The following is a 25,431-nucleotide window of genomic DNA, read 5'->3' as shown; positions in this document are numbered from 1 at the left end:
GTTGTCCTACACCTAACACATGATTCATGTGATGCTCTTGGGACAGAGAAGTTGTTTTTAGACTGTAGGAGACCATCCTTAACATGCTGGGCAGGATGACACCTAGATAGTATGAGCTTCGTGCTCATGTGTGGTGATGGAGTAGACTTTGGATGGATCCTCTTTGGGATGGGACGAGTGAGTGCTGAGTATCAGAAGCATTTCCATAAACAGTCAAGCAGCCAGTGAGGCTGACTGGAGTGAAAACACTGAAGTCTGTCTACCCATATCCCCCCTCTCTCCTTAGTAAAGCCATCCTAGCTTTTAGATGGACACACAGAATTCTCTCCTAGGTTCAGGCCTGAAGATGAAATTCAGTATTGCTGCTGCTTCTGGAGAGTTATCTCAAGAAAGCAGCTGAGTCCCCTGGGTTTTGCCCTTCCCCACCACCTCCAGAAACAAGCCTGGACCACAAGAGTGAAGCAAAGTTGAAAACCAAGCCATGCGCCAGGCTCACACAACCCAGACACCCCTACTTCCAGATCTCTGTTATGCCGAAGGAAACAACTCCCCTGTAGTTTAAATCACTTTTATCTTTGGTTTTTCTGTTAGGTGTAGCATAACCTAACCTTATATAATAAAGTATAGAGTAAAAATGTGAAAGAAAGATGACCTGAAGTGGTAACAAAAGTTTTTCAGAATCTGTAGCACAGAAGGCTGCTACACTAAGGAACATTTTCCAGGGAGCACTAGGGAATAAACATTTTTTTTTCCAGAATTGTCAATACCAAAAAGACATTATTGAGAGAGATGATAAGCACCCATGAAAGAATATTTATCTTTGTGAGTGAGCACTATTTATTTTAAAAGCAACCGGCAGAGCTTTCTCACTTACTGCTGTTTCCCCTTAACACGGCATAAAGCCACTTAATCAAATCACTAAAGGAAAACAAAGAAAAAAAAAAAAAGAAGGTATAAACATGACTTTGTTTTTTTCTTGATCTGGTAAAATTCAAATCTTACATATCTATATCCAAAGAAATACATGCTTGTTTCAAAGGCACTTTCCTTTATTCAAAAAATGCTTTAAAATATTACTTGAGCAAAGAAGAAGAACAGGACATAAAAAGATGAATCAGATGTTAACAGCTTTCTTTCAAGTTCTGACTGACTTTGGACTTCAAATGTCTATTCAAAAAAATAGTCTTGGCCCAGCACAGTAGCCTAATGGCTGAAGTCCTCAACTAGCATGTGCCGGGATCCCATACGAGCGTTGGTTCTAATCCTGGCAGCCCCACTTCCCATCCAGCTCCCTGTTCGTGGCCTGGGAAAGCAGTCGAGGATGGCCCAAAGCCTTGGGATCCTGCACACATGTGGGAGACCCGGAAGAGGCTCCAGGCTCCTGGCTTTGGATCAGCTCAGCTCCAGCCATTGTGGCCACTTGGGAAGTAAATCAGCAGACAGAAGATCTTCCTCTCTGTCTCTCCTCCTCTCTGTATATCTGACTTTTTAATAAAAATAAATCTTTTAATATATATATATAGTCTCATTTTAAAGGTATTTTCCTTTACTCTGAATAATTTTTACATATATATATAATATCCAATTTAAAATTATACTTAGCTAGTCACATATAATCAGTTTAAAAAGATATTCTCTGCTATGATGACTATAATTGACTACAAAGAATTATGAGTAATGCTGAAATAATTCCTTTCACCACAAATATGGTTATCACATTATGTAGTATTGGAAATGGTTGATACATAAAAATTTTGAAAGGCTCTTTTGATTTTTCTATATTGCAAATTTTTCTGTTTCTATGAGTATATACAAAATAATACAAACCTTAATGATTTGAAATTGAATTACATTTATAGAAATAGGAAGTTAAATTTACAATGGTTTATTTTCTCATACTTATATACAAGAAAACAAAGTTACATACGTGGCTCAAACTTCAATTCTCCATTTGGTCCTGATGGAGGAGTTCCTTGTTGTAATTTCTTTTGTTCCATCTGCTGTACAACCTGGTGAATGGAAAAAGACTTAAAATTAAATTTCGCTTTTTAAAAAATATTTTTTTTGAAAGGCAGAGTTACAGAGAGAAGGAGAGACAGAGAAATGTTTAATCTGTTGATTTTCTTCCTAAATGGCCACAATGGCTGCAGCTGAGCCAATCCCAGGCCAGGAGCCAAGAGTTTATTCTGGGTAATACACATGGGTGTAGGAACCCAAGGACTTAGCCATCCTCCACTGCTTCCCCAGGCCGTAATCATGGAGTTGGATCAGAAGTGGAGCAGCCAGGACTTGAACTGGCACCCATATGGGATGCTGGCACTGTAGGTAGAAGCTAAGCCTACCGCATCATGGTGCCAGCCTGTCTCCTATCTTAAGAATGACCTTTGATAACGTGTGGCAAACTATATGAAATTATTTTCTAAAATGAATATATTCAAACTCTTAAAAATTGAAATTAGTAGTGAACAAAGCATTTTACCAAATGCCATGATTTAAAACAGCAGAGGCACTTACTCTGGAGATTACAACATAGCTAGGGATGCCGGAATCCCATACTGCACTGCTTGGATTGTCACAGCTACATTCCAATTCCAGCCTCCTGCAAATATGTGTCCGAAGAGGCAACTGGTGGGAACCCAAGTAACTGGGTTGCTGCCACCCGCCGAGGACACCTGACTGTGCTCCCAGCTCCTGACTTCCTTCAGGTCCAGCCCTGACCATTGCAAGTGAATTGGCTGATGAGAGCTGACTCTTGCTCTTTCTGTCTCTCTCAAACTCTTTCTCTGCTTGTCAAATAAAGTAATTAAATAAAATGCTATTAGCTCATAGTAACTTGAAATACTACACTGCAAAGCACAGGTCTTCAGCAAAGCATCCAGTATCCGGCTTATGCCAGGATCCCTTTGCCAGAAACGACCTGATGGTACTCCTGCTTCTGCGCCTGAAGCTGGTCGTGCTGACGTTGGAGCTCTTCTTTTTGTTTCTGAAGCTCATCTGCTTTCTTCTTCAGTTCATTTTCTTGTAAAGAGATCATTTTTTCATACTCTTTTAGTTCTTCTTCTGTAAAGAATTGTTGCTGATCCAATGTCTAAAAGAAAAAAAGAAGAAATGAGGATTAAAAAGAAGTTAGGAAGAAAGAAAAAACTAATGAAGTCCGAGTCAGCTTCCAAATCCTGTGATTAGTCAGGAGCCAGGCACATCACCCAGGTCTCCCATGTAAATGGCATCTTTTGCTGCTTTCCCAGGTACAGTATCAGGAAGCCGGACACAAGGTGAAAAGCTGAACTCAAATCATTGAAGTCTGATTCAGCTTCAAAATTCCATGATCAATTCTATAATATTAAACCTTTGTGTAAGAAAGGGGAAATAAGTAAGCATATATTCACGTATTTATTTACAAAGAAAGGACCAGGAAGGACAATCTAGAGACTACTGAGATTAGGATGAGGACAGCATTGTGGTACAATGCTTTAAACTGTTGTTTTTGACACTGGCATTACATTTTGGAATAGTGGTTCAAGTTGTAGCTGCTCTACTTCAGGTGCAGCTCCCTAGCAGGCCTGTGAAAGCCGTGGTGGATGCCCCAGTACTTGTGCCCTGCCACGGACCCAGGAGATCCAGATGGTGCTCTGGCCCACAGCTCTAGCCTAACGTAGCTTTGGCTGCTGTAATCATTTGGGGAGTGAATCAACAAACTGAATAAAACCTATCCTTCTCTGTGTCACTGTGGCTTTGATAGAAGTGTGAAAATAAATCTTTAAAAAATAAACAAAAGCTAACAGAAGTAAGTGGGAAAAGAATAAAATTTCTCTGCTTCTTTCTTGGTACAGACTGACTTTTTGGAAACTGATTATTGCTTCACACACTAACAAAATCAAATAAGATCCACAGGACAGAAAAACCTCAATATCTGAACGTAAAAATGGAAGCAAATAAATAATACCTTTATTTCAAATGAATAAGATAACTCACAAAAGAAGATGGGGAAAAGGGACCAATTTAAGGCACTTTTGCTCATAGTATTTGTACTATATGCCCTCAGATTAAAAAGTTTAAAAAAGCTTACACAAATAGTAATTCTTACTTTTGTATCATAAGTTTTGCAACTCTTCGTAAATCTAGGATGGAGCAAATATGCAAAATATTTTTGTGGATAATAGGATTAAGTTTTACATGAAATATAGAAAGAGTAAAAGAATGTTATGTTACAATCTGAGATGTCGAACTGAAATGAGGGATATTGGTTATTGCACTCGTGAATTATGATAAATGTTTTTTTTTTAAAGATTTTTTATTTTTATTGGAAAGGCGGATATACAGAGAGGAGAGACAGAGGGGAAGATCTTCCGTCCGATGATTCACTCCCCAAGTGAGCGCAACGGCCTATGCTATGCCTATCTGAAGCCAGGAGCCTCTTCCGGGTCTCCCACACGGGTGCAGGGTCCCAAAGCTTTGGGCCGTCCTCGACTGCTTTCCCAGGCCACAAGCGGGGAGCTGGATGGGAAGAGGGGCCGCTGGGATTAGAACCGGCGCCCATATGGGATCCCGGGCGTGCAAGGCGAGGACCTTAACCACTTGCGCCACCACGCCGGGCCCAATTATGATAAATGTTGATAAAAGTTGCAAGGTATACACAAGGTATATATTAGTAAATATGTTTAAGTGTGCATCATAAGTGTATATGCACATACAATGAAGACATTAACATGACAGATACTAGTTACACAGCAAATATTTTGCATTTATTATTTATATATTATTCATATTATATATTTTTTCATTCCTTATTTCTGTCATCTGAAAGGCCTTGGAAGCTATGACAATCCAGTAGCAAGGGACACACTGAGGGCTCAGATTTGGGTCTGTAAAATCAATCTCTATAGCTCCTAGGAAAAATGGTTGATTCCACAGGTGGGACAAATAAAGAACAAGATGAACTTTGAACTTATTTTACTAAAAGTAAGGACATCCTCAAAGAATGACAGCGATATTAAAGTGCATAAAAGTCAGTTCAAAAAAACTCACACTGGCCAAACCTGGGGCCATCTGAGCATGGGGATAAATGCTAGCAAAGGATTAGAGTTCACCAACTAAAATAGACACGTGGCAAAGGCTAGCTTTTCCTTGCAGTGGAAAACCAACGGACTGTGACACAAGCAAGATGAGATCATCATGTCACCACAGTGACAACTGATTCTGGCCAGCACCATCAGTGCAGGCTGTTCTCAAAGTATAATCCCACAATGTGCGCTTTTTTTTAAACAAAAGTATATTCATTTTCTATTGAATGGTACAATGCTTTGGAAAAGCACTTCTGTAAAACAACTCTACACTCGTGAAAAGTTTTGCTCATAAAAATGTATTTATAATGACATGATGTCTTTTAAAAACCATTAAACTGGGAATAACCTATATATCTAACCTCGAGAAAATAGTTATGTATTCACAAAGCTAGAAAAGCAATGCTTCAGAAAATGCTTTTTATTATGCTGAGTGGATCTTTTTTTAAAGCTGATTTGGAGTTCTGGTTTAAAGATGGGCTAAAACACACATTTTTTTAAATCACAAGAGGCAAAATAGTGACAATTATTAGGTCAATTAAAAAACATTGATTTTTAAGGGATCTTTTTAAAAGATTCATTTATTTTTGGAAAGCCAGACTTACAGAGAGAAGGAAAGACAGACAGGAAGATCTTCCACTGCTGGTTCACTCCCTAAGTGGCCACAACAGCCAGAGCTGAGCTGATCTGAAGCCAGGAGCTAGGAGCCTCTTTCAGGTCTCCAACACAGGTACAGAATCCCAAGGCTTTGGGTCATCTTCTACTGCTTTCCCAGGCTACAAGCAGGAAGCTGGATGAAAAGTGGAGCAGCTGGGACACAAACGGGCACCCATATGGGATCCCAGCACAAGCAAAGCCCGGACATTAGCCATTAGGCTACCATGCCGGGCCTGAGATTTTGGGTCATCTGCTTTCCTAGGCTATAAACAAGGAGTTAGATGGCAAGTGGAGCTGCTGGACATGAACTGGTGCCCTTTTTGGATGACAGTGCTTGCAGGAGGAGAATTAATTAATCATTATTGAGCTGTCATGCTGACCTCTACATAATATTTTAAAAGGCAAAACAGCAAGTTTACAATAGGAATATCTGGTAGACGCTGCCTTAACCACACAATCAAACCTAACAGTGTCAGCTACGGGCCACATCAAAGCATGTGCCTACAGACACCATCCACCGAGTGTCTCTTCTGTACTGTCCAAGGGATATTCTGCCACACAATTGGCCTGATCTCTTTAAAACATCAATGCCAGGAAAAATACATGAAGACCGAGGAACTGCTTTGGATTACAGGAGACTAAAAAGACACTGCAACTCACTTCAATACTGACATGGTCTTTCTTTTGTTACAAAGAATGTCCCTCAGGAGATTGACAAAAACCAATGAAGTCAATGGGAGAGGAGTATGCTGTGTGTATTGGACATTTTACTATGATTAGGAAGACAAATCTTTATTGGCAAGAAACGTACACTCTAGTATTAGGGTGAGAACAGCATCATGTGCAATTTACTTTTAAGCAGCTCAAAAAAATTATATATACATCTATGACATCAGCATACACTTAGACATATATAATTACATGGTAACACACACAAAGAAAGAGATGAACAAGAAATAGAAAGAAAAAAGAAAGACAAAGCAAATGTAGTAAAATGGGCAATTTTGGTGAAGAGTTATTTATGAATTCCTAGCCTACTCTTTTAACTCTGAAATTATGTCAAAATTTAAAAGTACATAATTATTTATTGACCTTCTAGTTTACTAGATACACTAAAGAGAAGGCAGATTCATATAATCTTAGCATTCTTAATCAACATCCAGAAATATTTCAAACATTAAACAAAAACTCAAATGAGGTAGTGGGAGTAAGAGGGGCACTGGTGTTATGGTGTAGCAGCTTTAGGTGTTACCTTCAACTCTGACAATGACACATCGGTGCTAGTGCAAGTCCAAGCTGCTCCAGTTACAATGGAGTTCCCTGCCAGAGCCTGGGAAAAGCAAATGGCCTCCTGCTACTCACTTGGGAGACCTGGACTGAGTTCCACACTCCTAGCTTCAGCCAAGCTCAGCCACAGCAGCTGCAGGCATTTGGGGAGTGAACAGTGCATGGCAGTTCTCTCTCTCCCTCTCATATAAATAAATGTAAACAAGTTAAATAAAATACTCCATTGTTAGAAAAAAAAATACCCAAAACAGAAGCAGGCTGGTCCTAAACGAAAGCAGCCAACTGTCCTCAATTTTAGAACTTTTCAGTTTTAGAACTTTTCAGTTTTAGAAGTGAACATTTCCAGAGTCGGTGCAGTGACATGCACGCTAAGCCCCTACCCTGTGGTGCCAGCAATCCATATGGCCACCGGTTCATGTCCTGGCTGTTCTGCTTCCCATCCAGCTCTCTGCTTATGACCTGGAAAAGCAGTGAAGGCTGAGCCAAGTACTTGGGCCCCTGCTCCCACATGGAAGATCTGGAAGAGGTGCCTGACTCCTGGCTTTGGATCAGCTCAGTCCTGGCCACTGTGGCCATTTAGGGAGTAACCAGAAGGAAAATCACTCTGTCTCTCCTTCTCTCTGTAAATGCCTTTCCAATTAAAGTAAATGAAATTATTTTTTAAAAAATAAAACATTTCTACATCCTGGGGATCTCTAAGTTCTAGGTAAACCAGCAAAGTTGGTCTCTCTATCTCATACTATTTTTAGCACAACTGAAAACCTAAGTTAAATACAGTCTATTCATTTTTATGTAGAAGACAATATTCTTGCTTTAATGTTATTATTCTTTTAAAGTTGTGAATGCATTTATTTATAGCTGACTATGATGTAAACTGCATAATCCTCTGGAGCAATTTATAAGATATATTGATATATGATGAAATAGTACATATAATCACATAAAAATACATATAGTGAAAGATCATAATTATAATTAAGATATAATGAAAAACATTTTTAAATATGTCCAGTTTTGACAATGGCCTTATTCCTGAGATTTAACCACAGCTATCACATGGGACTGGCACCATGGCCTAGCAGCTAAAGTTCTTGCCTTGAATGTGCCGGGATCCCGTATGGGCGCCGGTTCTAATCCCAGCAGCCCCACTTCCCATCCAGCTCCCTGCTTGTGGCCTGGGAAAGCAGTTGAGGACAGCTGCACCCATGTGGGAGACCTGGAAGAACTCCTGGCTCCTGGCTTGGGATTGGCTCAGCTCCAGCCATTGCAACTGCTTGGGGAGTGAACCATCAGACAGAAGACCTTCCTCTCTGTCCTCCTCTCTGTGTATCCACCTTTCCAATAAAAAATAAATAAGTCTTTAAAAAAAAAAAAAGGAATCACATATATTGCCCACAAATGTGTACAAATAAGTGGGTGGTCATCACAGAGTTATCTACTACAGTAGAATAGTGGAATTTACCTAGAACATCTATATCTAGAGGAATGAAGCTATAAATCATGCCATACCTATACAACTGCGTGTGTAGTATCTCTTAAATACTTTTGAAGAATGAAATTGGAAAATGTTTACAAAAGATATTAAATTTTAAAAAAGCATTTCATGAACATGCAGAATCATTTATACAATGTGGAGCCATTTCTAAAAGCATAAATATGAATATACATGCATTTTTAAAATGTGGGATAACACACTGCTCGCTTATTTAAGGTGTGTCATACACACATGCACATAATAAATGCAAAGTGAATTCTAATCCAAATTGGCATAATGTAATGCATAAAATATATAGTCTCCTTCTGAGGAGTAGAATTAACTTCTAATTTATTCTTTAATAGTACTTATATCTGTAATTTTCAACAATGAAAACTATTTTACAGTTGGAAAATATATATCTTTTAAAAGTTTCCCAATTATATACAGTTGATTACAAATAAGCTATAAACTATTACAATCTTTCCAAGAAATTAAGTTCATTATTTTATACAGGTTGAGTAGCACTTATCTGCAATGTTTGGGATTTGAAGTATTGCAGATTTCAGGTCTTTTCTGATTTTGAAATCTCTGCATATACAAAATAAAATATCTTGGGGATAGGATCCAAGTATAAAGATAAATTGATTTATGTTTCATCACCTTATGCATAGATCCTGAATATGATTTTATTCAATGTTTTTAGTGTACCTGCATTTTGATAGGAGGTCAAGCATGGAATTTTCCTTGTCTGCTATCATGCTCAAAATGGTTTTGGAACATTTCAGATTTTCGATTAGGAATGCTCAACTACAGTGACATTTCCATTTCATTTAGAAAGCCAAAACAGACATACAACATAATGGGGGACAACAAAACTTAAAACAAAACTTAAAAAAGTCTGATGTAGAATTTCTTGAACCATCCAACCCTTTTGAAGTAGGTTCTATTACCTCCCAGCTGTCTGGTTCCAAGAATTCTTTTTTCTCTGTAGCCTTCAAAAACTCTTCCATAGTCACTAATCGGTCTTTGTTAGTGTCAACCTGATTGAAGGAAAACACAAATGTCAGACAGAATAAATCTAACTTCCATTCCTTACACACTAGTAACTGTCTTCTAACAGATGTTACTACACGAACACATAGCCATTAGGACTCACCTAACACCCACAGAAACTAGAGGAAAAAATATACAACGCTCAACACCCTAATAGAATCAGAAAAGATATGTTTCTCTTCCATACAATTCGATTTGGAAGATAAAAAGATACCTAAATATTTGATCATCACATTTGAGTCAGCTGATCAAATTGGCTGTGCCAAAACTGTTTTTTTTTCCTCACTATAATAAGTATAATCTTTCAAAGGCAGATGTTTGGGCATGAAAAACAACCATTCCAAAAGAGAAACTGCTTTTTTCAAGTTTGAAGTGTAAGGAGAAGATATGGATCATACATGCAAGAAGAAATGCCAGATAGAAGTGTGGAACTTAGGGAAAGCAGAGAGCTGGAGACAAACATCTTTTTTGTTTTAGTTTACCAGCATGTAGCACATACATTAAGACCCAGGAAATGGTCAGCATGGACTCACACATACCTTACTAGGTAGGACACAAAGATTAGTTACTCCTCACTAAGGTATTGAAGATTTCTCTGCACACCCCTCCTGAAACTGCTCTGTACCTAAACTGTTGACATATGCCTTGTTAGAGTTATAAGCCAGTTTAGACTATCCTAAAATCTGCCAAGTTCAGCAAAATCATGCTTTAACACTATAAACTGCTAAATACTAAAATGAAAATAGACAGGAGACAGCTGAATAGTACTCTACAGCCATTTTAAGGTGTCAATGAAGTAGTCACAGGATGTGGTTAAGAACTTGCATTTTTTTTTTAACATATTGGTTACTCAATACCATGTCAAATAATTCCATAATGTTGTAAATTGTTGTTGATGTTATGTTGTGGCTTTTAATTGATCGGGATGATATTCTGCCAGCTCTGCCTTCAGACCAGAGATGGTCTCCCCAAGAAACCATTGAATTTATCTGGACAATAAGATGCTGGACTCTATGCTTGGTATATGTTTGCAATGAAAGAATCTTGACTGAATTTGAACTGTAACACAGCAACAAGGTGGAGGAATCCACCATGGGGGCAGGGTACGGGGAGGAGTTGGAGGAATCTCAGAGCCTATGAAACTGTGTCACATAATGCAATGTAATTAATAAATTTAAAAAAAAGACCCAGGCAACTACAATGTCACCTAGAATTAAGAAAGTGAGATTAAGAATTAATTAAGAATTAAGGAAGTGAGAAAGCTAAGCCAAAAGCACTGTGACACTGAGAACTTAGGAAGAAGAGGGACAGCCAGCAAAAGAGAACTGGGAAGATTGGGTGTGTGACGCATGAGGAAACAAGGAGCTCTGGCGTTCCAAAAGTCAGGTGAAGGATGTACTTCAAGAAGAAGGGAAGCAGTCACCATGTCCAACACAGGTTAAGAAGTCAAGGAAGGGGGGCATCTCATGCCTGGATCCCAGACGATAGCCACCAGACGTGCATGTGATGAGCTGTCCCCGGGCCTGCCTGGGCTCTGGGCGCTGCTCCCTTCGGAGTGAGTACACCGAGGGGGGAAGTATCTGTGACTGGGCAGGTTCAGGGCCCACCGGCCACCCTCACTGAGTGGTGAATGGGATGGGGGAGGGACACGACCTTGGGCCTGGGGGTTTAAACTTCCAGCAGCCTCCTGGCCAGACTTTGCCAGAACCTGGCCTAAAACCCAATGACATGTATGAGAACTAGGTCTAAGAGTGGATTAAGTAGAAGAAATTGGGAAACTCCCCTGGCGAGTCATAGCTTTCACTGGTGAATATGTGGTCCAGACCTGGGGGTCAGACAAGCTGGGCAAAGTAGCTCCAACAGCTGGCTAATGTGTCAATTGGTAATGGAACAGGGTGGACTGGGCAGGACTGAGCAAACACTATGCAACCACCTGCTGATTGGACTGATGGACCGTGCCGGGCCCTGTATTTGCTAGTACATACAAGAATCTGGTCTGGGAACACCTCAGACAAAGTTTCTTTGGAGATTTCCCCAATCAAAATGCTGGACTCAGAACCCTAACCAAGAAAAAACAGAAGACAGAAAAGGTCAATCAACCATCTCAGCTACATGTTGGTAGCAAAATACAGGGCAAACAGAGACTCTATGATGGACTATGGCATTTAGTGGATTCTTCAAAGACCTCATAGTGCTTGCAGTGGCAAGATTGGCAGCATTCATAACTGGTGAACCATCAGAAACACTTGAGCAAGAACTTCAGAGCATGCCCTACATTTGGAACCTGGGGTGGGTGGGAAACTGGGTGGGCCTTCTCCCTTAATACCCCCCTTTAAACATGAAGGAAACAATATGGAAATAATAGTCTTATCCACTTTCCTATAGCCTTTGAACCTTTTTACCCTAATTAGCTATGTAAAGATTGTCAAAAATATAATAATTAAAAAAAAAAGAAATCAAGGAAGACGAGTCCATTGAACACGACAAGATGGAGGATCCTTGGAAGGTGAAGTTTCAAAGGAATGGTGGAGGCAAAGCCACATTCAGTACAGACCAGGGAGTAAAGGAAAGGTGCAGAATAACAGGGAGAGGAAGACTAGGCAACTTGATACAAAGTTTGAAAGTGACCAGAAGAGTGCAGAGTAACTAGAGATTTTGTAAGGAAGAAGACATTAGAGCATGTTTTCTGCTTAACGAGAATGATTCTATATAGTGAAAATGCTGATGCAATAGTGTTAGGGGGAGGACAACAGCTGGGAAAGTTCTTGAATAGAAGATTTAGAATGGGATCTAATGCAGAAGTGCAGGAAAGGGCCTCCAATAGGAAGAGCAATAGTGTATCTGGGAATAGAAGGCAAGGCAAAACAAAGGCATTGACAGACAGATTGGTGGGCAGATTTAGTAGTGGGAGGATGAAGTAACTCTCTTGATTTAATCTATTTTCGCAGTAGAATCAGAATCAAGGACAGAGGAGACAGGAAATGGAAGTGTCATAAGGTAAAAGGAGAAGTGAAAGTCAGACTGAGAAGTGAGGAAGTGAGCAGAGGGTGAGCTGACAACAAGCTCCTGTGACTGAAGTGGAGTCCACAGCCCAGTTAGCCTATTCCCCAGATTCATCAAAGGACACATTCCACTGCTTCAAACAGAACAGAGCGATTCACTCAGGAGTCAACACAATGTGCTTAGGTCATCATCACTTCTTTTTGCAAAGGGCACCACTTATGGCCTTTTGAACAAGTAGCATGCATCATTGTTTGGAGATCCAAGAAGTAGGAGAAAAAATTGAGTTGGATAAGCCAAATTGCAAAAATGATCAGTTGCTTTGATAAAGACAGGCACTAAAATGCTAGGACTCTGTGACACTTCAGATTATTATTTCCAAGTTATTGCTCCCTTCTGCAATAGGCTCATGTACCCCACCTACAATCACATAATTAGCTGGGACATCCCTTGGGAGGTACACATCCTTCTGCTTTAGCCACAGAAATTTTTTTTTTTTTATTACATTGCATCATGAGACACAGTTTTACAGGCACTGGGATTCCCCCCTCCCCTCCCCAAAACCCGCTTCCCCCCCCCCCATGGTGGATTCTTCCATCTTGTTGCATTACCACAGATCAAATTCAGTTGAGATTTTTTTTTTCCTTGCAAGCATCTACAAAACATAGAGTCCAGCATCTTATTGTGCAGATAAGTTCAACAGTTTCATGGGGAGACAGTCTCTGGTCTGAAGGTACAGCCGAAAGAGTATCATCCCAATCAATTGAAAGCCCCGACATTACATCAGTAACAATTTATAACGTACCAGAATTAGTTGATATGATATTGTGTAACCAGCATGTTCAAAGAGAGAGAGAGAAAACAACAACAACAACAAAAAAAGAGTACAAGTTCTGAACCACATCCTATGACTTCTACATTGACATTACAATTATTAGTTTATATACAGCTGGGTTCTATACACCTTAAAATGGCTATAGATTACTATTCAGCTGTCTCATGTCTATTTTAATTTTAGTATTTAGCAGTTCATAGTGTTGAAGCCTGATTTTGCAGAACCTTAGCCACAGAAATTTAAGGGGATGTAAGTCAGCTGGTCACAGTTGGGCCTAAGTCTTAAATACTATGGCATGATTTGGCTTAAGTCAATCACATCTCTGATGGTACCCTTAGGGATTACTTCTAGAAATTCCAAGGTCAGCCACAATAGTACCTGGCAAAGCCAGCCTAGCTCTACAACACTTAAATGCTGTCAATTCCTAAAGCTCAGGAGACACCAACAAGAAATAAATATTTGTTACCACAGTCTATTAAGGTATTAGGATTTGGGATTTATTTTAAAGACTAACAAGTTTTTAAAGTACCAAATACAGAACTTTAGTATTTCTCACTGTCAAAAAATGTTTTTGTCTGATAGACAGGCACATCTTAAGCTCTTTAAATATTTTTAAATTAATGATAGCATTTTTATACTAAGGGACTCTAGAATAACATTCTGGATCAAAAATGCAAAATTCAGTTAAGTATCTGGAGTATGCATTTATTTTTCATCCTATTATAAGATTCATGGCAAAAACTTGAATAATCACTAGAAAGAACATAAAATTTTAAAACATACCTCATTCATTACATGTTCCCTCATCCTAAGCCTTTCTTCTTCCATTTCTATCATATCATCCTCTTCATTTTTAGGATCATACACTTTCTCCAACTAAAATGAAAATTTTAAAACCAACATGAAAGAAAAGAATGCAACAGAAAGAGACTTCTGAGTACCTGATAAACACATTACCTCTTTAGTAAACAGGGCTTCTAATTCTTGTTCATCCAGGTAGCCATCATTATTGACATCTAAAATTTAAGCGTTACAAATGCAGAAATGGACTTTAAGGCCTTAAAAATAAATAACTGAAATGCAATCATTCATAAACAGTTTGTAAAACTGACACTGACATGAAAGGCCAAGGCATATGGTACAGAAAAAGATTCTTTTTTTAAGAATGGATCTCTATTTTAAATTTATTTATGTCTGAACTATTTTTCTCCAAATATGTAAAGCAAACATTCTACCAATAAAATAAATCTTAATATTGTGTAATAAAGCCTGTTAAATACAACCTAGCTAGTTTCAGAATGACTTTATATTGACAAAGAAGCTTGTAGTGAAACATGCAATGACTCAAAAGGAAAAGAAATACCAAACCACAGCTATCGACCTGAACTATTTCATCCTGGATGAGCAGTGGACTATCAATACTCTACAGACACGCTCTACACATTTACTATCAGGAAGATTCAATAGGAAATCTTGTCAGAAATCAGTCAATTAAAGTAAACATAATTTTTCAAGCACTAGAAATAAATGTTAATATTTGTATCAAATCTGTTACCATGTAATTTGAAAAATGTCTTGGGGTCAAAGTCATTAGGATCCAGTCCATCCGTCTCTTCCCATACCTCTTTCAGTTGATCTTTGCTTCCCTGTAAACCAATTTTGGAAAATTGCTCAAAACAAAGTATATATATATATACGTATATATACAGATTCAAAAATCAAATCTGAATTTGAGAAACTTTACAGAATTCAGAATCAAGACTCAAGTGTTAATAACTTATGAAAAAAGTCTGCTGTTGGTACAAAGCAGTATCTAATTAAATACTTTTTCATAAAGTCACAATCCTTACTGGATGATTGACTTTGGGATGATTTTCATGCTTTTTCTTCATTTCTTCAAATTTTGATTCTTCTTCTTTCCTCTTTTCTTCATCCAGTGTTTTTAAATATTCTCTCCTTTCATGTTCCTTCATCATTTCATACCTTTTAAATTCTTCATGCCGAGTCTTATCATAGTGCTCCAAATCAGCTGTTGCCTAGAACGTAATCATTCACTTAAGCTACACACAGACAAGTATTTCAAAACATAAATACAAATAACGCAATTCTCAAATACAGCATGCTCTTTAAAGAGAGGAGACCAAAAACAAAACAAAACACTGGAATGGGACAGCAGAAATGTAATTCCACAGTTGTCTTTTGGTCATTACTACTACCAGGGATGTAGACACTGAAAGAAATCAAAAGTTGAAAGCTAGCTTCAACTTTAGGAATTTCCCTATAAACAAATAATACAAAAGTTGATTTTAGAAAGTAGAAGGAAGGGGCTGTATCAATCCGTACTGTATGAAAAAAAATGAGAATGGTTGCTAACCACGTAACTGTAGTTGCCAAGGTACAAGATCTCGTTTGGTAACTGTATTCTTAGTTGAGAGAGGTACACAAACTCTTACCCAGGATCCCTGAAACCAGCAGCCTGACCTACTCTCAGCTGTTGTGGGCGTTTGGAAAGTGAACACATCAGTGGAACATAGCTTGCTTTCTCTCACTCTTGATCTCCCCTACTTTCAGATAAATTTTATTAAATATAAAATCTCTGAATCCTGATGTGTTTCAGAATTTTCTATTTTATTTATACTTATTTTACTTGAAAGACAGTGAGAGAAAGAAAGAGATTCCCCATTCATTCATTCACTCTTCAAACACCCAACAGCCAGGCCCGGGCCAGGACAAAGTGAGGAGCCAGGAGCCAGGAGCCAGGAACCCAGTCAGGGTCTCCTGTCTGCAGGAATCCAACCACTCGAGGCATCACCTGCTGCCTCCCAGGATGACAACAGCAGGAAGCTGGCATCTGAAGCAGAACTGGGACTTGAGCTCGGGCACTCTGACATGGGATGCAGGCATCCCAAGTGGCATCTTAATTGCTTACCAAATGTCTGCCTCAGAATTTTCTAGATTTTTAGAAATATGGCACATATGCCATTTATTGGAACATCCTTGTGGTGTCTGTAATAAAACAGATTAGTATTCTTTTAACAAAAAAAAATGTATAAATACACTAAGTGGTCTAATTAAAAACTACAAATAGCATCACTATAATTTTGGTTAAATCAGGTCAAGTTTGACTTAGAGGTTTGGGAATTGTTGATACGGAATTATAAACCTATTTGTCTTTATTAATTTCTATGCTAACAAAGACTAAGTTATCTCCCTTTAAAAACACTGGGAAGATCATACAAAAATTGTACTTCTACAAGTTTAGCCACCATATTGTAAAACCTCAAAAATAAAAGAAACACAATTTCATTTGGCAATATTCTCACCGCTTTGATTAACATGTCTAAATCTGTGGATTCAAATTTCTCAGGATTCAGATGATTTAGATGCTCAAATTGTTTTAAAAGAGCTTGGTGGTCCATGCCTGTACCTGAAATGAAATAAAAAAAAAACTGTAAATGATCAATTATGAGACACCAAAAATATTCATCAAAATGACACTGTTTCTAGTAAATTTTTCAGTTGATTATTTTGGGAGTTACAAGTATACATAGTCTACAAATACAGATGGCTTTCAACTCCTTTTCAATTATGATACCTGATTTTTTTTTTTTCATTTGTATAACTGTTTTGGCAAGTCTTTGCAAAACAATGCTAACTAGCAGTGCTTACTGAAGGCATTACTATCTCATTCCTGATTTTAGTCAGAAGACATATTGGGTACTTTAAAACATGCATAGAAAAATTGAACTGAAAAGTAAATTTAGGAGCTGCCATGATGGCTAATCAACTGGCTAGTCCTCCACCTCCAAGCACAAGCATCTCATATGGACACCATTTCCTGTCCCGGTTGCTCTGCTTCCTATCCAGCTCCTTGCCTAAGGCTTGGCAAAGTAATGGAGGATGGCCTGTAAGCCTTAGGCCCCTGCACCCATGTGGGAGACCCAGCGGAAGCTCCTGGATCCTGGTTCCTGGCTTTGAATTGACTCAGCTTTGGCCACTGCAGCCATTTGGGGAGTAAACCAACACACAGAAAATCTTTGTCTTCCAATAAATGGAAGATCTTTTTCTCTTTGGCTCTCCGGCTCTCTGTAAATTTGCCTTTCCAATAAAAATAAATAAATCCTTTTTTTAAAAAAGGTAAATTTATGTAAATGTGAAGCCATGCATAATTTTTTCCAATAAATTCTTCACAGTATTCTTATACTAGAATTACCCTATGAAATATGAAGCCACTGAGCAGGAGATAACTAATTGTATTACAGCAATATTTACTAATTAATTATTACCTTACCTTTTCAAAAATTAACAATATTAAATGTTATTAGATGCATTTTCTATACATACGAGGATGATCATATGGATGGCTTATAAGATCATTTTTTAAAAGATCTATGTATTTCAAAATATATACTTTACATTTTTTTTTTAAGATTTATTTATTTTTATTGCAAAGGCAGATATATAGAGAGGAGGAGAGACAGAAAAGAAGATCTTCTGCCCAATGATTCACTCCCCAAGTGGCTGCAACGGCTGGAGCTGAGCCAATCCCAAGCCAGGAGCCAGGAGTTTTTTCCAGGTCTCCCAAATGGGTAGAGGGTCCCAAGGCTTTGGGCCATCCTTGACTGCTTTCCCAGGCCACAAGCAGGGAGCTAGATGGGAAGTAGAGCTGCTGGGATTAGAACCGGCACCCATATGGGATCCTGGGGTGTTCAAGGAAAAGACTTTAACCATTAGGCTACTGCATTGGACTGTAAAGGATTTTTTTTTTTAAGATTTATTTTTATTTGAAAGATTTTACAGAGAGAGAAGGAGACCTAGAGAAGGTCTTCCATCTGCTGGTTCACTTCCCAATGGCTATATCAGCTAGAGCTGAGTCAATGTGAAGCCAAAAGCCAGAAGCTTCTGGGTCTACCATGTGCATGCAAGGACCAAAGGCCTTTGGCCATCCTCCACTGCTTTCCCAGGCCAAAAACAGAGAGCTGAATAGGAAGTGGAGCAGCCAGGACATGAACTGGCACCTATAAGGGATGCCGGCACCACAGGGCAGAGGACTAGCCTGATGAGCTACCACACCAGCCGCCAAAATATATACTTTAAAGCTATTTAATTTTCTCATAGAACACAGGATTTCAGAGCAATTGCTTTGGTACAGTGGGTTAAGCTGCTCCTTGTGACACCAGCCTCTCATAAATTTAGAGTATTGGTTTGAATGCTTACTGCTTCATTTACACTCTAGTTCCATATGAAAAAGCCTGGGAAGGCAGCAGAAGATGGCCCAGGTATTTGGGACACTGCCATACAACTGAGGGACCAGGATGGAGTTCCTGAATGCTGCCTTCAGCCTAGGCTCCCCCTGGTGGCCTGGTGGCCAATAGACAGAAAATTGACTGCTTTCTCTCTTCTCTTTCCCCTCTCCTCTTTTTCATAAAAAAAAAAACAAGATTCAAATATTTATTTCAATTTATCATCTGTCCTTTGACTTTGTGACTTATCAACTTGCTATATCAAAATTTTAAAGTTTTTTCCGGCTTCTTATTTGATAATCTATATCATTGCATTTCCTAATATTAAATCAATATTGCATTCCTGAAACTAACCAACTTACTATGACATAGAATTCTTTTTAAACGCAATAACTTGGCTTTGGCATCAATACATAACAGTAATGTGAATGCAGTCATTACTTTTCAATGCTCTGAAATAGTTTAAATAGTAATGTTAATGTGATCTTTTAATGATTTGATGAATTTCCTTATAGAACTCTGGTTCTCTCTGACCATGTTTCTATGTATGAAATTATCCCAACTAGCTTTTCGATCTCTGCTTTCCCTGGATTTCCTGACACGTTATTTTCCTATTATAACTTAGCTGCACACATCCCATACTGAAGCACCTGAATGTGAGTCTCTGCTTCCGATTCCAGCTTCCTGCTAACGTGAACTCTGAGTGGCAGCAGGTGACTGTCACCCAGAGCAGGACCGGGTCCTGAGCCCTTGGCTTTGACCTGGCCCAGCCCCCACTGCTGCAGGCATTTAGAGGGTAAACCAGGAGCTGAGGGATCTTCCTGTCTTTCCCCATCCACTGTCTCTCTCTGCCCTTCAAATAATATAAGCAACTAATTTCAAAAATGAAATGGCTTTTTTCACTACTTTTCATTCATGTCATTAAGACTAATAATTTTATTTTAAATATTATAAAAATGTTACCTACTCCAAAATTAATTCAATTTTACAAACTAAGAACCATTAAATAATTACTAATATAAATTTCTGACAAGAGGCCCTCATGCTGTAGCCTAGAGGCCAAAGTTACCGCCTTGGATGTGCTGGGATCTCATATGGGAGCCAATTCTAATCCAAGCTGCTCCACCTGCCATCCAGCTCCTGCTTGTGGCCTGAGAAAGTCGTCAAGGACAACCCAAAGCCTTGGGACAATGTGCCCACCTGGGAGACCTGGAAGAAGCTCCTAGCTTCAGATTGGCTCAGCTCTGGCTGTTGTGGCTACTTGGGGAATAAACCAGCGTATAGATCTTTCTCTCTGTATCTCCTTCTCTCTGTAAATATGCCTTTCCAATAAAAATAAATCTTTAAAAAAAATATATTCTGACAAGAGCATGTCATGTGCAAATGCTAACTGAATTTGGGCCCAGTACAACAGCCTTGTAGCTAAATTCTTGCCTTGCATGTGCTGGGATCCCTAATGGGCACCAGTTCGTGTCCTGGCAGCTCCACTTCCCATCCAGCTCCCTGCTTGTGGCCTGGGAAAGCAGTTGAGGATGGTCTAAAGCCTTGGGACCCTGCACCTGCATGGGAGACCTGAAAGAAGCTCCTGGCTCCTGGCTTCAGATTGGCTCAGCTCCGGCCATTGCAGCCACTTGGAGAGTGAATCAGTGGATGGAAGATCTTTCTCTCTGTCTCTTTCTCTCTGTAAATTTGACTTTCCAATGAAAATAAATTTTAAAAAATGTTAACTGAGTTCAGCAAACAACTACTGACATTTTCTTACCTTTTTTTAGCACTCACCTTGAGCGGAATCCATTTTAGCTCTGATCAGCATCCGTAACCTTCCCACTTCTTGTCTTTTCAGTTCATCCAGCTTTGTCCTTACATGGTGACTTACTAAATCCAGTTCTTTGCTTAATCTCCCACTCTATTCATTAAAAAAGTTAATTTTATCAGTAACATTCCATTTTTAGATGAAATTCAACACATTACAGATAAGGTTATAACAAAAAGTATACCAAATAAAATACTTTGGAGTAATTTAGGTTAATTTGTTATTATGTAAAAAGACAGCAAGAGCATTTCTGGGGGACAGCATTCTAACACAATGTGTGCTTGAGATACCAGATTCTGACATAAGAATGTCATTTTTAGTGCAGGCTGTTCCATTTCCAATCCGAGTCCATGCTAACAAGCCCGGGAAGGCAGCAGAAGATGGTCCAATAGTTGGGCCCCTGCAACTCATAGCGAGGAACCCAGCTGGAGTTTCAGGCCCCTGGTTTTGCCTTGGTTGAGCCTTGGCAGCTGTGGCCAAGATCCTGAACTAACAGATGGATGATATTATATAATCTCTCCCAGCCTCTGACACTGTTTTCAAATACAAAAAATAAATCTTTTAAAAAGTGTATCTCTTTTCTTTTATACTTGTTTATATGTGCTCTTTTTGGAGCTGCTATCATGGTGTAGCACATTAAGCTTCTTCCTGCGATGCAGATATCCCATACAGGCACCAGCTCAAGCCCTGGCTGGAATACCAATACACCTGGGAAAACAGTTGGAGATGGCCCGAGTGCTCGGGTCCTGAACCCTCCTGGGAGATTTACAAGAAACTCCTTGTCCCTGGCTTTTGCCTGCCACATTTGACTGACTCAGCCATTTAGGGAGAGTATCAGTGGATGGAAGATCTCTCCTTCTGTCTATATAACTTTGATTTCAAATAAATAAAAATTTTAAAATCCTCTTAAAATTTTTATTACAAATTCCAATTTACAGAGGGGATATGCAGAGAAAGATATTCTGTCTGCTGGTTCACTTCCTAAGCGGCCACAATGGCTGGAGTTGAGCAGATTCAAAGCCAGGAGCCAGGAGCCAGGAGCTTCTTCCAGGTCTCCCATGCAGGTGCAGGGTCCCAAGGCTTTGGATTGTCCTCTATTGCTTTCCCAGGCTACAAGTAGGGAGCTGGATGGGAAGTGGAGCTGCCAGGATTAGAATCAGTTCCATATGAGATCCTGATGCATGCAAGGTGAAAATTTAGCCACTAGGCTCTTGTGCCAGACCCATAAATATATATTTAGAAACAATGATAAAAACATAATATACAATCCCTCTACAGAGCTATATTATTCAGTCACGAAAAATAATGGAATGCTGACACACGTACAGCATGAAAATGTTACACTGAGGCAAAGACTTCAGACAGAAGAGATATGTGGTATATTTTTACTTTTACAGGAAATGTCTAGAACAAGCAAATCCCCTTTCTCGGTTACACCTTAAATGTTGGCATAATCTCTACCAGGGAGGTTGACTTTCCTCCCTCACCCACTGCTCCATCGTGAGCCCTGTGTCTGTCCTCTATATCCGTCTAATACAGTTTACACTCACCACATAGCCATCCTAATCATGTCTTTCTGGGCATGACTTTCTCGCGCACACTCCTTAATGACTGGAATGAGTCTCATCTTACATCCCAAGGACTCAGCTCAGTGTTTATCTGGCTCAGATACTGTTAATTACTTAATTACAGTTACCTTTATTTCTTCTATATCTGCTTTTTGGAGCTTTTCTCTAAAATGGTTATCTGTTTCCAGCACATCAATCACTTGCTTGAGATATTCATCATAATAAAGTCCAGTGTCCTTCAAAGCAAGAAGCAAACAATAACATTTCTGAAAGTTGTGTGTATGCGGATCTAAAGATTCCAATCTGAAAAACATTTTCTACCAAAATGGCACTGAGACATTGAGACATTTTTACTTTGATGATTTCAATCATTATAACGAAAAATGTATATTTTTCAAAGAGTTTTATATACAAAACAAGTATCTTGTTTTATTTTTACATTAAGGTAGGTTTTCTATATAGTTTACACCTTGAGGATTTAAGTCATATTGTTAACTGATTTTTCCCTGGTGTCCATCTGTCTTCTCTGAATGAGACCCACTGCTCTCTGAGCTGATCAGCTCTGCACATACTTTAGAAAAAATACTGTATTAATTCTTCTACATGCTAACAACTGTAAATAATATGAAACAGCATATGTTTGTCTAATACTTTTCTCAGTGCTATTTAAGGAATGTTTTCTAAATGTCCAATTTTGTAATAAATAATAGCACTAGTTCAGTGATAAATGTCCCATTCTACTTTACTTAGTTATAATTTCATTTTGCTTCATCTCATTTAGTTGCAATCACGATTCTCTCCACTTAGATGCATTTCCTCCCATCTTACTTACTGGTGGTTCAATCTTGGCGCTTTCCACAGGTTGACTATTTTGCACTTTTGTCTTGTCTATGTCTATAGGCACAGCTTCAAAGGCAGTAAGCAGACATGTAACCATGAGAACACAGTGTTGGGGTACAATGGTCCTCCACCTCATCTGAAATAAAGGGGAAGTGCATAACATACTGTAAATATATACATGCATTCCCCATGTCACATTAATATATTCAATTTCAAGAGGCTCAATCCAACAAAAAAAAAATTTTACAAAAAGGGTAAAAATATATAACATACCAAAGACAATGTTTAAAGGAGAAATTTTTTAGCCAAAATTAAATCTGCTCCTGTGGTATGAGACTACATTTAGATAATAACAAAAGTGTCAAATAAAGAGAATAAGAAACCCCAAACTGTACCCAACAAGGCTTCAAAAATTCATGGAAAATGGGATCAAACGGTGTTCATTTTCAAAACCAGATTTGTAGCATATTTATTGAGATCCATTTTGCATGTCATAAAATTCACAGCGTTAGAGCACGGCACATTAAGCTGCATCTTGTGATGCCAGGCCCTATGTGGGAGTGCTAGTTCAAGTCTCAGATGCTCTCCTTCCCACTCAGTTTCCTGTCAACACACCTAGGACAGCACTTGTTGACCACTCAAGTATTTGGGACACCACCACAGATGCAGGAGATCAGAACGGAATTCAAGGTTCTGGCTTTTGTCTGGCATCTCAGATCTGGCTCTTGTGACCATCTGTGAGATGAACCATGAGATGGAAGACCTGCCTCCCAACTCCTCACCTTCTCCCTCAACTTTTCCCTCTCCTCCTTCTCCCTCTGCTGTTATGAATTTCAAATAGATTTTTTTTTTTAAATTCACCCACTTGGGCTCTACATGGTAGCCTATTTGCTAAATCTCTGCCTTGTATGTCCTGGGACCCCAAGTGAGTGCTGATTCATATCCCAGGTGCTCCACTTTCCATCCAGCTCCCTACCTGTAGCCTGGGGAAGCAGTTGAGAATGGTCCAGAGCCTCAGGACCCAGTACCCATTTGGGAGACCCAGAAGAAGCTCTTGGCTCCTGAGTTCCAATTGGCTCAGCTCTGGCTGTTGCAGTTATTTGGGGAGTGAATCAATGGGCAGAAGATCTTCCTCTCTATAAATCTGACTTTCCAGTTAAATAAATAAATAAATAAATACATAAATACATAAATAAATAAATATTTTTTAAAAAATGATGCAACTGAAAATTTTGCTCTCAGACTTCTCAGACTACCCGCGAATTTGTCAGAAATGAACTTCCTCAGGCTATACCCAAGAGCTCTGGGATGAGGCTCAGGGATTTGTTTTGGTTAAACTTTCCAGGTGGTTTCTACGTGAACTCAACCCTGACCTCCACTATTCTCCATGACTCCAACATTGTGAGTAAATGTCTTTCATGATGAAATGTTCTAAGACATTGGCTCAATTATGCTAACTTTGGGAGTTCGTGATGGAATTCTATGCATCATGAAATATCTGATAGGATAATTTATGTCTCTATAAATTATCATCCCACTATAAATAACCTCCTCTTCCCCCGCAGCTGTTTTTTCCTGAGAAGTAAGGTTTATTTCTCATTCATGTGTCATGCCCACCATACACACAGGTGTGTTTTATTTTTGCCTTGAAATATAATGAATGTCTTTTTTAAAAAGATGTATTTATTTTTATTTGAAAGGCAAATTTATAGGGAGAAGGAGAGACAGAGAGGAAAAGATCTTCCATCTGATGGTTTATTCCCCCAAACTGCTGCAATGGCCAGGCCTAAGCCAATGAGAAGCTAGAAGCTTGTTTTGGGTCTCCCACGTGGGTGCAGGGTCCCAGGTACTTGGACCTGCTTGGCTTTCCCAGGCCACTAACAGAGAGCTGGATGGGAAGTGGCACAACCACTTTTTAAAATTGCATAATTTGATGTTTTTAATATGTTCTCAAGGTTATATAACCATTACTATTTAATTTTAGAACATTTTAACCACCCCAATGAGAAATACCCCACCCATCTGCAGTTACTTCCCTTTCTCTCCCTGCTCCCCACCTTCCTCCCTTACATTCCATCTGTAAATTTTACCTACTTAGGACATTTCATACAAATAGGATCACACAATGTGTGGGCTCTTGTATATAGCTCTTTCCACTTAGCACTTTGTCTTTGTGATTCAATCATTTATAACGTGCACCAGGACTTCATTCCTCTTCACCACTTTTAGACATTCCATTGTCGGGATACACCACGTGTTTTATCCATTCATCAGTTGACAGAGTGGTGCTCTTTTACTTGGGTCCATTTTGAATAATGCTGCAGTGAGCATTTGTGTTAAAACTATTGTATTAGGGCCCGACACAATAGCATAGCAGCTAAAGTCCTTATCTTGAATGTGCTGGGATCCCACATGGACGCCAGTTCTAATCCCGGCAGCTCTGCTTCCCACCCAGCTCCCTGCTTGTGGCCTGGGAAAGCAGTCAAGGACAGCCCAAAGCCTTGGGACCCTGCACTAGCATGAGAGACCTGGAAGAAGCTCTGGGCTCCTGGCTTCGAATTGGCTCAGCTCAAGTCGTTGCAACCACTTGAGGAACGA

The 25,431-nt window shown here is 39.1% G+C and overlaps 1 protein-coding gene across 5 annotated transcripts; it reads right to left on the bottom strand.

Annotated features, from left to right (window-relative positions):
* Nucleotides 1-4: 4 nt before the first annotated feature.
* LOC121167617 (nucleobindin-2) lies at nt 5-23,827 on the bottom strand. 5 transcript variants are annotated; one of them, XM_040997161.1, is made up of 13 exons: nt 23,810-23,827; nt 22,826-22,969; nt 22,122-22,229; nt 20,392-20,518; nt 16,693-16,796; nt 15,220-15,405; nt 14,925-15,015; nt 14,327-14,385; nt 14,153-14,245; nt 9,432-9,521; nt 2,918-3,088; nt 1,928-2,009; nt 5-918 (listed from the first exon to the last, which is right to left on the bottom strand). In XM_040997161.1, the coding sequence occupies exons 2-13, from the start codon at nt 22,967-22,969 to the stop codon at nt 911-913; spliced, it is 1,263 nt and encodes a 420-aa protein (XP_040853095.1). In that variant the 5' UTR covers nt 23,810-23,827; the 3' UTR covers nt 5-910. The 5 variants fall into 5 exon arrangements, with proteins under 5 accessions (XP_040853095.1, XP_040853091.1, XP_040853093.1 ...); XM_040997157.1 differs by lacking the exon at nt 23,810-23,827 and having other exon boundaries at nt 22,826-23,561; XM_040997158.1 differs by lacking the exons at nt 5-918; nt 23,810-23,827 and adding an exon at nt 1,055-1,167 and having other exon boundaries at nt 22,826-23,563.
* Between the last annotated feature and the right edge of the window lie 1,604 nt (nt 23,828-25,431).

This window comes from Ochotona curzoniae, unplaced genomic scaffold (assembly GCF_017591425.1).
Source record: "Ochotona curzoniae isolate NIBS_2020 unplaced genomic scaffold, NIBS_Ocur_1.0 patch401, whole genome shotgun sequence".
Taxonomy (NCBI): Eukaryota; Metazoa; Chordata; class Mammalia; order Lagomorpha; family Ochotonidae; genus Ochotona; species Ochotona curzoniae.
The sequence above is the reverse complement of the archived record's forward strand: the minus strand, read 5'-3'. Positions and strand labels throughout refer to the sequence as shown.

Coding starts and splice junctions, on each gene's coding strand:
- LOC121167617 (XM_040997158.1), bottom strand. CDS start 23,104: ATGTTATATATTTTTACCCTTTTTGTAAAATTTTTTTTTTGTTGGATT. Junction 22,230..22,825: donor GCGCCAAGATTGAACCACCA/GTAAGTAAGATG, acceptor CTTGCTTTGAAG/GACACTGGACTTTATTATGA. Junction 2,010..2,917: donor AGAAGCAGGAGTACCATCAG/GTCGTTTCTGGC, acceptor TCCATTCACCAG/GTTGTACAGCAGATGGAACA.